A 12,482-nucleotide genomic window follows, 5' to 3' on the forward strand; every position below is an offset into this window, starting at 1 on the left:
TTTGTGTTTTTTCCCCTTGTTCTTAAATCAAATTTTCCCATGCTTATTTTTTCTTTTTTGGTTTGGTGTGAAAGTTCCGAGTTATAATCAATAAGAAAGAAATATACAATACACAATAGATAATTTTTTCAATTAACTTATCTTCTTACCCAATTGCAAGGCCGTATCTGAGATTTTAGGAGCATTGTGCGAAAGATAATAAATGAGCAATTGTATAGAAGCTCATGCTACAAAGCTAATTTATATATCTATAGTTGTAGTAATAAGGGATCCATACAGAGTATTATTGCTTGAGTTATTGTTCAAATCAACAAAACTCATGAAATAAATAAATAAAAACAAAACTTTGAGCATAGTCGGTATAACCAAACTAAAACCATAAAATTAATTTCTCTTATGCACATGGAGGCCATATTTCTCTTATTCACATGCAGATTCTATAAATTTTTCTAAAGATGAAGTTTTTTATTACCATAAACCAAGCTCGTACATATGTAGATGATATTATCTTTTAGGGACCCTTTAGGATTGAGAGCCATGTGTAAAGGCATCTATTGCACGTGCCCAACACCATCACACAGAATCAACCCACATTGCCACAACATCAAGCCGAGGCGTACCCCTATATCATATGAATGATTATGAAAATATGTAACTTCTTGTGCAATCATCTACAAATACATGTGTTGGTTTCGATACTTGTGTATATATTCGTGTGTGCAATTTGCCCAATAGTCATCTTTTTACCATCTAGTCACATACTCAAGTTTAGAAGAAGCCTTTTTTTTTTTTTTTTCACTTTAAGCTAGAGATATATATGATATTCTTCGGAAGACATGCAAGGGCATTATGGACATGTAAAGTAAAATGAATGAATAATGCATTCTAATAGTGACATAAACGAGTGAAATAATGTCTTATAGCGAAAAATTGAAGTTTATAGGACAAAATTACACACAAGACATGCATTTACTTAATATATTCACTAATGGTCAAATATGCAACTAAAATAAGAGCATATCATATATATAACCGTATTTAATCATTAGATTGTGAATATATCGAATAAATGCATGTATTGTAACTAGTCCTCAAACAATCCTAACTAAAAATTAGTTGTCGTAGCATATGAACAGATGACAATAATAGACAAAACGTATCCAACAGGGTTTCTTTTTCATACGGATCACAATTTCCATATCTTGAAGGGCAAGGAGACGAAGAAAATGAGTGTATGTTTTTCAGGAAACTTCGTCAAATACTTTGTTTTGTCGAAGAAGAGACCAGTATTGTAAATTTATGTCAGTTTATGGTTTTTTTTAACCTTTTTTTGTTTGATCAAACTGTAAGACATGACAACCGTTTGATACTCTTCCGAGGGAGGCTTGAAAATTCCACGAAAGTTCGGACTATTGGGTACGACAGATACGTACATGCAGATTGTTGCTGCCATTACCCTCTCGAGGAGAGAGCTCTCCCCTCACTGCTTCCATGGAGCATGCTGATAGATATTGGAGCTAATTATAATCAATGACACAGTGCTTTCAGTGAAATGCAACACCCGAAAGAGAATTAAATTCTTAATTACTGTATATGTGTGTGCGTGTCACTGAGTGACTACTGGGTAGGTGTGGGTTTTGATCTGTAAGAGGATAGAGCACGCATACAGAGCTCTACAAGTGTTAATGGATGATTCACAAACATAAGTAATACATTGAAAGTGAGAAAAATAATTTCCAGAACAGCACTATTCGTTTAGATCCTTTCCACAAAGTAATTTCATGATCTGATATCAACAATGAATTTTTGCAAGTTGATTCATCCCAGCATAAATACACCCAGCAAATCAAACTTCCCATTTTGCCGCTAGACAAACACTACTACAAATAAAATAAAAATACAAAATCAAACTGACAATCATCTACCTTAATTAAAAAAAAAAAAAAAAAATACCATGGTTGTGTGTATGATTGAACAATATATATATATATATATATTTTTTTTTTTTTTCATTTTGTATAGGTAAAATGGTAAGTTCGATTTTTTCTTGGTAGGAAGAGCGTTTATGCTGGGTGGAAATAGAAGTATGTAACCAAAATTTGAGATGTTCTTAAAAGCTGCTCTTCAATTACAATGAATTGCTTTCATGGGCATTGGACAGGATAATTACTTATCTTATGTCGTTGTATGCATTGCAATGGGTATCTTTTGATAGGCTGCTCAAAAGCTATTTATATCAGTTGGCATGCTTCCTAAAAAACTATTGAAATCAGTCGAAAGGCGTACAATATGACTTTGCAAATAACCTCAGGCCTACCAAGGCTCAATGAAATACCAATTTGCATATTCCTCTGTTCAAAAAATTTTATGCGATGTTCACTGATCGTATTGACCTTCCAATAATATTTCTTGAATTCACCACTGCTAAAATATGCATAAATAATTTCACTTTTGTATTTAGAAAATTTAATTATTATTTATTTGTATGTTACAGCCTTATATGGATAAATATGCGTGTCTATCTGTGTGCTTTAACAGGTATTAATTACTTATTTTTGTAGTCAACCTTACAGCGCTTGTAACTCCTGATAGAGTTCAGTCTTTTTTAAGTACGTGGAGACTCATGCATGAATATAAACAAACTGAGAAAATTCCAGGAAGCTGCCATATCCTATATTTATATATGTAAAACCCATTGTTTCTTAACAAACTGAGAAAGAAAGAGAGAGACTACATTTTCTGTTCATCAACCCTCTAAGTACTTCATTCATTCGCAGTGGAGAAAGTGGAAGGGTTTAGGGTTTTGTTTTGATCGACATATCTATCATGGAAGAATCCCAGGAGGCTTTGAACAACATAGAGAATGGGATTAGTAATTATAACAAGGGTTTAGGAAATAATAAGGAGATTAACGGATCAAAGACACCACAAAACTTGTCAGCTTCGATTGTGCGAAAAAAATCCGACCCGATTCTAGTTTCGAATGTTCGATTCCAAATGCTCAGAAATATTCTCAACAATTTGCATGAGGTTGTTCTTGGCACCAAGCTTGCAGTGCTCTTCCCAGCCATCCCCCTTGCAATTCTGGCTGACTTCTATCACTTTGGGAGAGTAAGTGCATGATCTCATTTAATTAATTAATCTGGAAAAATTAATCAGAAAAATGAAAATTTTCCTTGTTTTATTAATTAAATAGTTTTTATTTTTATTTTTATGATCATTTATATTTGTTCTAATTGTGCAATGTAGCCTTGGATATTTGCTTTGAGTTTGCTCGGACTCACCCCACTTGCTGAACGTGTCAGCTTCCTCACTGAGTAAGCAGTTCTGCTAATTAGAAAGTAGTATTTTTATAAAATGAAACTGCTATTAGTACACTGAAAAAATCATCTTACTTCGTATACTTTTTCGTTAGAAAAGAGTGTATGATGAACTTTTTCAGAGTACAAATAGCAGCTCTCTTATGAAACAAACACATATATATGTACACAAAGTTCTAACATTGTTTTTTTATCCTCCAATTTTGTCTACTAAAAAACATTAAACAATTCAGGCAAATTGCTTACTTCACTGGTCCAACAGGTATATTGATCTCACTTCTAATTAGAATGTCCAGTTATTATTGCTAAACAATATTTAATCAGTGTGAACTGATGCTATATATATATATATGTATGTATGTATGTATGTATGTATGTATGTATGTATGTATTATTGTTGGGGTTGATTAGTTTAGATTTAATTTGCAGTTGGAGGACTTCTCAATGCAACATGTGGAAATGCAACAGAGATGATCATAGCATTCTTTGCTCTTCGCCAAAACAAAATACATGTTGTGAAATACTCCCTTTTGGGTTCCATTCTCTCAAACCTACTCCTTGTTCTTGGGACCTCTCTTCTCTTTGGAGGCTTGGCCAACCTGAAAAAAGAACAAAGATATGACAGAGTAAGAAATATTAATCATTATTAATATAAATTGATCCAAACTTTAATTATCAACAAATTAACCCCTTTGATTCAACAATTTAGAAAACCATTTAATGGGAGAATTTTTGTTAATTTCATTTTGTTTTTGGATTTAACAGAAGCAGGCTGATGTGAATTCACTACTTTTATTGTTGGGTTTACTGTGCCACATGCTGCCACTGATGTTCAGATATGCCTCAGGGTTGGGCAATCCCTTTGCCATCGACACTCTTCAGTTATCAAGAACAAGCAGCATTTTTATGCTCATAGCATATGTTGCCTATATCTTCTTCCAGTTAAAAACCCACCGGCAATTGTTTGAGTCACAAGAGGTGATTAGTACTGTGCAGTAATTATCAATAATTAACATAAATAGATGAGAGTAGGATACGCACAGGTCAAAGAAAAAAATCAGTTGTCTAGAGAGAGTGGAGTGATCTTAAAGAGTTTTCTATTTTCATATTTTAAGCTTATTATTTGAAGATACTTTTAGAATGACTATAAACGGTTTCAAATAACCAAAAAAATTTGTAATCAATTGACAATCTTTAGGAAGTACTTTCAAGTGTTTTCCCACAAAACTCTTGTATTTTTATTAAAAATTCAAATTTTTTTTTTTTAAATAAAGGCACTTTTAGTAAGTGCTTATTGTGTGAGATGCACACTGATAAGCGCTTTTGTTAGAAACAAGAAAAAAAAAATTTCTTATATCACAAATCTAAGCTATTTCTTGAAAAAAAACATTTAAAAATGCTCCATGAAGTGCTTTTGTAATCAACAAGTACCATTGTCGTAAGTGCTTTTAGTCTCTATAAATGCACAAACAGGCCCTAAAATCCTACATATTGAGGGGATTTCGTTCGTTCTTTTGTAATATTGGCTAGTGACCGTAACTTGTTCCAATGCAATATATAAGCAGGAAGATGAAGACGAAGACGAAGACGGAGAAAAAGCAGTGATAGGGTTTTGGAGTGCATTCAGTTGGCTGGTTGGTATGACAATTATCATAGCTCTCTTGTCTGAGTATGTTGTGGGTACAATCGAGGTATATACATATGTATAGATAGACATGCTCATTATTATAAGAACACTAAACTTGATTAGATATTCATAATTTCGGCTAAAATTCCGCAATAATTAGTTTTGAAGAATTATTTTCTCAATAAATCCTAATTATATGTTTTAACTCAATTAGGCTGCATCAAATTCTTGGGGAATTTCTGTGAACTTCATCAGCATTATTTTGCTACCAATTGTCGGGAATGCTGCTGAACATGCTGGTTCCATAATTTTTGCTCTCAAGAACAAGTTGGTAAGTTACAACTAAAAATTAAAAAGAAAAATTTCATTAAAACATCACTCATAATCTTCTTTTACATATTACATTGTTATGAAATTAATCTGAATACCAATTTTTTATTTTTATGCAGGATATATCTTTGGGAGTTGCTTTAGGTTCTGCATCCCAAATTTCTATGTTTGTGGTAAGATTAATTTAAGTAAACGTAGGCACAAAATTGAGAAAAATATTTCTTCAAACTTCTCATGAGAAACCAAATTTTCCATGTCATTTTCCATTTTTTTTTTTGGACAAACGATACAGTTAGTAGGTTAAATTATTAGTTGTCATGAAAGAAGGGAATCAATGGGAATCGGCCTCGCACTAGAATGCATAAACATGATTGCTTTTAGCCACTGTGGTAAAACGTCATCAGTTTTCTGTCATTTTTCAGGTCCCTTTAAGTGTGATTGTTGCATGGATAATGGGCATCCAAATGGACCTTGATTTCAGTCTCCTTGAAACTGGTTCTCTTGCTTTCACTATTATCATCACAGCCTTCACATTGCAGGTTTCCTCCTAAATCTTCGCCTCTATATAGTTTTCACGTTTTGGTGGGGATTATGTAAATTCGTAGTAATGAAAATACATTCTCTTGTTCTTTTAATTTTATTTTTGGCTAAAAAATTAAAATTTTTATCTTATTTTCCAGGATGGAACTTCACATTATATGAAAGGAGTCATTCTTTTCCTATGCTACGTTGTTATTGCTGCATGCTTTTTTGTTGACAAAATTCCCATGAGTAAGTGGCTATTGTTCTAATGCACTTAGAAGATGACAAAGAGAGCATCTTTTTAGATCATATTTTGCAGATCACATGATGTGACGTTTGATGATTGAATTTCTTCTCTAAATCATTATAAAAGGAGTTCAATCATCAACAGTCACATCATATGGTTACAACATATGGTCTAAAAATATGATATCCTTAGCATTTTTCATAAAAAAAAAAAAAAAAAAAAAAGTACGTAGTGACTTTTGCGCTTCCGTTTACACCTTATGCTAAAGAATAAAACATAAGTGTAAAAGAAAGTTTTAAGCTAGTAATTTCATTACACTAATAAGTATATTATGGATTTTCATGACAGATGAGACAATTGTACTGGGCAATTTGGGAACAGTGAATGAACCATCCTCTGGAATCTTGTTTGCTTGAATATCATGGAATCCCAAATCAAGAGATTTTGATTCATTTGTCTCCATTGGTAATAAATTCATAGTGCGGACTCTGCACTTGGACATGAAGGCGAAGTTTTCCTCTCAGATGTTTGTATATGACTTCTGCTCTCATGTCTATTTAATAAGGTTTTTGCTTCATTTTGGTTAAACTAGTGGCAAATTGCATGAGCTTGATTTAAGCAGAGGAAATGCAGATGTAATTTTCAATTATAATAATATCATGGAAATAAAAATTCTTCATTTTGGAGTTCAACTTTATTTTTGCACAACGTTTTATAACGTTAGCACAGAAATTCACGTTAAATTGTGAGGTGTTAAAGAGTTCATGGATAATCCACTTTTGAAAGAGTTCCCTTTAGCATTTTGCTAGATAGACTAAACATGTAAACTAAATTATATGTTACCAATAAAAAATAAGCACGTTAATCAATACTTAAGTAATTATTCAATCATCAACTTTTAAGTCATTTAGTTGGAAAATAATTTATGCACATTCCTATTTATTTTTGTCCCTAATTTTTCTTGTTCTAGTTTAAAAATTATAAATAATTAAAATGTGAAGAAAGAAAAATTGAAAACAAATTTTCATTAATTTTAAGTTTTTATTCTAGTGCATGTGATATGTCCTACCAATTTTTGTGCATGTTCTAACTTTGCTACCACTTATGGAGATTGCTTCCCAACAAAGGAATGATATATGCTTTATTCTTGTGTTTCCAAACAACCTTCCCTTCATAGCACCAACTAATTATAATACATGCATATATATATATAAATTGAGTTATCACTTACAAAGTTAATTGATTAAACAATTAACTTGCCTAAGGCATTTTATAGTAGTTCATATGAGTGTGATTTAATTCCTATACAAGTCAATATATTGGTATCATACACTATTTCCGACGTACTATGAAAAGCCTAACACTTGAGTTGGCTATTGTCAACAATCCTCAAGTTCTGTTTCCACCATCTAGTTTAAACAAAAACAAATTTAAACCATCAATGAAGAAAAAAATTTAGAAGATTATAGTGAATAAAACAAAGTTTGGATTTTAGTTATCACTTGCACATTTTGTACTTAACTTTGTTCTTGTATACAATGGTGAATTTACGGATTTTTCCTTCCAAGGGCAAAAGATGAAACCTCACCTCACAATGGCTAATTGCTCTTTTGGCTATCTACCTTGCTTAGGAACCTCTTTGATACATTTTGTCAAACAATTTACTTCCACAGTAGCCATATTAAAAAAGAATATCGCAAAAACATCTTTGTAGCCGTTGGAAATTCAAGAGTGAAAGTTGAACCTTTTTTTTTTCTCAAACAAAAGTCAAACTCTTCTTGTAAATAAAAATTAAGTGCTCTACCAATAAAATGATCCGCCCCACATATATGGATAGCTTAAATACCACAAAACCACTCAAAATTGTATTTAACCTAATAATGTAACCAGCAACTCAGTTCTACGGTCTGGTAGTATTTCTCTTCACTTGTAAGTGAGAGGTCTTAGGTTTGAATCTCGTGAATGACGAATTCAATACCAAATTAAGTTGCGCATTATATGGCTTAACCAAACTCCCCCTCTCCTTAGTGTAAGTATATATTGTTGTACTAAAAAAAAAAATGTAACCATAGCGCTAGCAATACAATGGCAAGGGTCACATTGACACGCCCTGATCCAATGTCCCACGGACATCGAGATAATCATGTGCTCGCCGACACTCGAAGGTGACACAAGCTATTTATGAATGCAAATGCTGAGAACATGTGAAGCATGCACTTAAAATTTTAGTAAGATAATAGAATGTGAATATTCATGCAGTAATAGAGTACTATTGTAATAACAATATTCAACTGCCAACAATGAATTGTTATGACAATGCATGACATGTTCAAGCATACACTAATACAGAGTACAAGCGGAAGGTAAGATAGAGAAGTGCTATTACAATAGATGCCAAAGCTGATAGAATATAGCACGATGTCACTGGTAAGGGAATGCCTCGTGGTTCAGGTCGTATTCCTCATACTTAGGTCCTGAGGGGGCGCAAAACAAATATGAGTGGACCAAGTTGATATATATATAAGAAAATAGTTATCAACATACTAACTCCCAAAACTTTATAAACTAATAGCATAATAAGTGGTAGGTTTTTCGAAAATCCTAGCATGCCATAAAACATCTTAGAAAGCATATATCGTATATAGTGTGCTAAATAGTGGTATCAAATAATAATATCTCCCGGCCCATTGCCAGCTCCATGTCTCTCGACTCGAAGCCAGAGATTATTTCTCCAGGGCCACATGCTAGCACCAGATCCTTGACCTTGGCGGAATAGTGACCACTAGATAAGCACAAAAACATTGAACATAATCTTTTCAAACATAGGTACATATATCTCAAAAACATCTTCATAGTAAAAAATCATCCATCATATATACTATAAAAAAGGGTGTGAAAACATGTTCCAAATAGTATATTGTCATCCATCAGATACCCTACAAAAACATGGGTTCAATAGAAAATATAGTATTCCAAAATATTCTAAGTTAGCATAATATCTCATAAAACGTAATCATTAAATCATGATTTTCACGTATGCATTTCTATTATTAAAACATGCATTTTAGAAGAGGTCTACTCACAGATACTCTGTCGTAGTAGAGCCGTATGAAATAGGTATAACGGAATCGTTACTAGTAATTGCACCTTAGCACATAAAGGGTACAATTAATGAAACTATACTCAAACGAATGAATTTCAGGAAACGAATTTCATAGACGGGTTCAGGACGTCGAATAATATAAAACTACCACGGCGCATAGATTGCCGAAAAAATTGCCAAAAAATTAGCCAGCGCCGCCGTGGACGGTGGGGCGCACCTCACGCGTCGGCACCCGCCGTCGCCCACACGCAGGCTCACGCGCTATTGGGTTGGGGTTCAGACCGGGTTTGGGCTTGGGCTTTTAGGCTTGGGTATCTGGGTTTGGGCTTAGGTTCACACGACCTGAAGGCCTACGGATTTTGGATTTGGTCCTAACGGGCCTTGGGTTGAAGGCCTGGCCTAAAACCTTTGGGTTTTTAAAAGAAAATAAATAAATAAAAATAAAAAGGAAAAAGATTGGGTTGGGCTTAGCGGGCCTCAGGCCCGGGTTTTACTTGGCCCAAAGGGCCTGGTCTCCTTGGTTTGGGCTCGAAGGCCTATTCTCGCTGAGGAAGAAGGCCGGAGCCTCCGGAGCTCAGGTCAATGGCGATCGACCGATTTAACCACCGATCTAAGTGTCAAAACGAAGATAAAGGTAAGAGGGAGAAGTTGGTACCCTTAGTTCATCGTGAAAGGGGGTGGAGGTGGCCGAAATCTGGGTTCAAAGGTCACGGGTGCGCCGGGCGTTTTTGAGTGGGTTCTAGGTGTCCCATGCTGCCTAAAGACGAGGGAGAATGAGAGAGAGAGTTCACGATGGTGATGGTGGTGGTGTTGTCGACGTCGTGGTGGTGGTGTTCCTTGTGTGGGTAGATTGAGGAAGGGAGAGAGACAGAGATAGAGAGCTGAGAGAGTGAAAGATCTGAGAGAGAGTGAGATGAGTGAGCTAAGAGAGAGAGACCAGGGAAAGAGACAGAGGGTAAGTGGGCTAGTGGCCTGCCATGTGGCAGCGTGGGGGAAAAAGACAATATAGATGGAGGGTCCAAATTAGATTAGGATAAGAAACCTAATTGCATATTTTTATAAAGTTTCAAGGATAAAATAAAATTACAAATTAATTTGGAGGTGGGGTTTCACACACATTCTGCCGGCTGACTTGCCAATTAATAGGCTTTGACGCCGGAACGAATTGGCATCTTCCAACGGATTCAGTACAAAGCCAAAAAGATAAACTAATATAAAATCCATCAAAAGTAAGCCATTTAAATATGTATGTTACTCATCTTCAATACAAACTAGCATCCTATTCTAATCCAATTATATTCTACCGTAAATTGCAAGCTTGAAATTGTGCCAGCAATCCTCAAGGGAAGGTGACACTATTTCTAGTAATTTTTAATGTATTTAGAACATGACATGCAACATTGTTCTTCTATTTATATATAACACATGAATTTATTTGTAATATACTTTATTGGGACAATCAACTGTGCCCTTCACTCTTATTATGATATGTGGAAAAGTATATCAAGCTGTTTGTGTTTATGATGTTGAAAGTATGAATCCCACATTGGGAAAAGAAGAGACATTGCAAGTTTATTGCATATTGGTTTTATGTTGGAACCTCAATTTTCTTCTTGACATAAGAGCATGTTGTCTTTTATATAAAGTCCAACGGCCACATGTGCTCCAGGTCACTCGATTTTTGTTGTCCATGTGCTAGGCTTGAAAGTTTGCTACACTTGAGGGGACGTGTTGAAAGTATGAATCCTATTTCAGGAAAAGAATGGACTTTGCATGAGCTTATAAGTAATTGGACTACTCTCAAATTACCAATTGATTTTACAGTGAGACATCAAGCAGGTAGTTTATGTTTCCGATACCCATAAAAGTTTCTCATATAGCTTCCAGTTGTTGAATTTAAGTGAGCATATAATGAAGTCCAGCCTATAGGAGATGGTGCAAAACTCAAGCTTAAGGTAGAGTTTACAATTGTGTGTTAATGGCAGCTGAAGAAACTAAAAATTCAGAGGTTGGGATTGAACATGTAGTAGCGATTTTCGGGATCACGGGGCTAATTGGGAAGGTTCTGGCCAGAGAGCTGGTCACAAAACCCAAATGGAAGGTTTACGGCATAGCTCGAAAGCCAGAGATCATGCCACCAATTGATCAATGTTCATCGAACTTCCATTTCATCCAATGTGATCTGCTAAACCCTTCGGAAACCAAAGATCGGCTTTCATTGTTGCAAGATGTTACTCTCGTGTTTTGGCTCACTTGGCCAAGCCAATACCAGTTGGATAGCATTGAGTGTTGTGTGCAGAATAAGACTATGATGTCGAATGCATTGCATTCCATTGTTCCGAAAGCGAAGGCATTGAAGCATGTTTCTCTCCAGACAGGGATGAAGCATTACGTGTCGTTGCAGATGATGAAGTAGAAGCTCGGTACTACAATGAAAATTGCCCGAGAGTGGATTAAGGGTGCAATTTTTACTATGTCCCAGAAGACTTGCTTATGGAAGGCTGGCCGGTACACAGGCCTGGTTTGTTAATTGGTAGTTCTTGTAGGACTTTGTGCTTTTATGGGGAGTTTATGCGTTTAAGGAACCATGTGTAAGCATTTGGAGCTGTCTTTTGTGTTTGGAGGGACAAAAAGGTGTTGGGAAGAGACTTGCATCAATGGCTCGTATGCAAGGCCAGTAACTCAACGGTATATTTGGGCAGCAACCAGTGATGATTTGTACTCATATTCCACTGACAGTCAGTCATACAATGCAATCAATGGGCCAAGTTTTACATGGAAGGAAATCTGGACGGCTGCAGAAATTCGGAGTAAAAGTAATACAGGAAAGTGCATTTTCGGAGGAGTTCTGGTATTCGAAATCCTTGGCTGACAAGAAAGAGGTTTGGAAAGAAATTGTAGCAGAGAAAGGACTGGTTCAAACTGAGATGGAAAATTTGGCCAATTGGGAATTCTTGGACGTCTTGTTTCGTTGTCAGTTTAAGCTATTGGGAACCCAAAACAAAGTTGATCGACTATGGTTTACTGTAAGGTATAAGACACTGGATTCAATCTTGTACTGGATAGATTTTATGAGATATGATAAATTAATACCTTAAAGCATATGAATTTTTTACTGTTGGTTAAAGTTGATCCAGTAATTTGTGGAGAATGTGGAACACCACAAATTCCTCCTATACATGTTTTTGTCGACTGCCCTAGTTCTTTTTCCTTATTTTATGATCACATAGGGTGTTTTTGTCTCCTCCTATTTTTACTCATCTTGCCCCCAGCCTCACTTTAACTGCGAAGGGAGCGGAAATTGATCCTATAATCTCGGGGGTAAATGTGGCA

The 12,482-nt window shown here is 35.1% G+C and overlaps 1 protein-coding gene and 1 pseudogene across 1 annotated transcript; both read left to right on the top strand.

Moving 5' to 3' along the window:
* The first annotated feature begins 2,724 nt into the window (after positions 1-2,724).
* LOC137716237 (vacuolar cation/proton exchanger 3-like) lies at positions 2,725-6,711 on the top strand. Its single transcript, XM_068455661.1, has 11 exons — positions 2,725-3,111; positions 3,250-3,317; positions 3,554-3,582; positions 3,750-3,946; positions 4,086-4,298; positions 4,886-5,011; positions 5,162-5,278; positions 5,397-5,450; positions 5,700-5,816; positions 5,958-6,048; positions 6,395-6,711. Exons 1-11 carry the CDS (start codon positions 2,827-2,829, stop codon positions 6,460-6,462), a joined length of 1,365 nt encoding a protein of 454 aa, XP_068311762.1. The 5' UTR covers positions 2,725-2,826; the 3' UTR covers positions 6,463-6,711.
* Positions 6,712-11,127: 4,416 nt separating this feature from the next.
* LOC137714917 ((S)-8-oxocitronellyl enol synthase CYC2-like) lies at positions 11,128-12,247 on the top strand (annotated as a pseudogene).
* Positions 12,248-12,482: the final 235 nt, after the last annotated feature.

This window comes from Pyrus communis, chromosome 14 (assembly GCF_963583255.1).
Source record: "Pyrus communis chromosome 14, drPyrComm1.1, whole genome shotgun sequence".
NCBI classification, from domain to species: Eukaryota; Viridiplantae; Streptophyta; class Magnoliopsida; order Rosales; family Rosaceae; genus Pyrus; species Pyrus communis.

Excerpts from the sequence above, each read along its gene's own strand:
- LOC137716237 (XM_068455661.1), top strand. The coding sequence starts at position 2,827 with ATGGAAGAATCCCAGGAGGCTTTGAACAACATAGAGAATGGGATTAGT. Across the intron at positions 5,451-5,699 it reads CCCAAATTTCTATGTTTGTG|GTCCCTTTAAGTGTGATTGT; the intron begins GTAAGATTAATT and ends GTCATTTTTCAG. Across the intron at positions 6,049-6,394 it reads TGTTGACAAAATTCCCATGA|ATGAGACAATTGTACTGGGC; the intron begins GTAAGTGGCTAT and ends TTTTCATGACAG.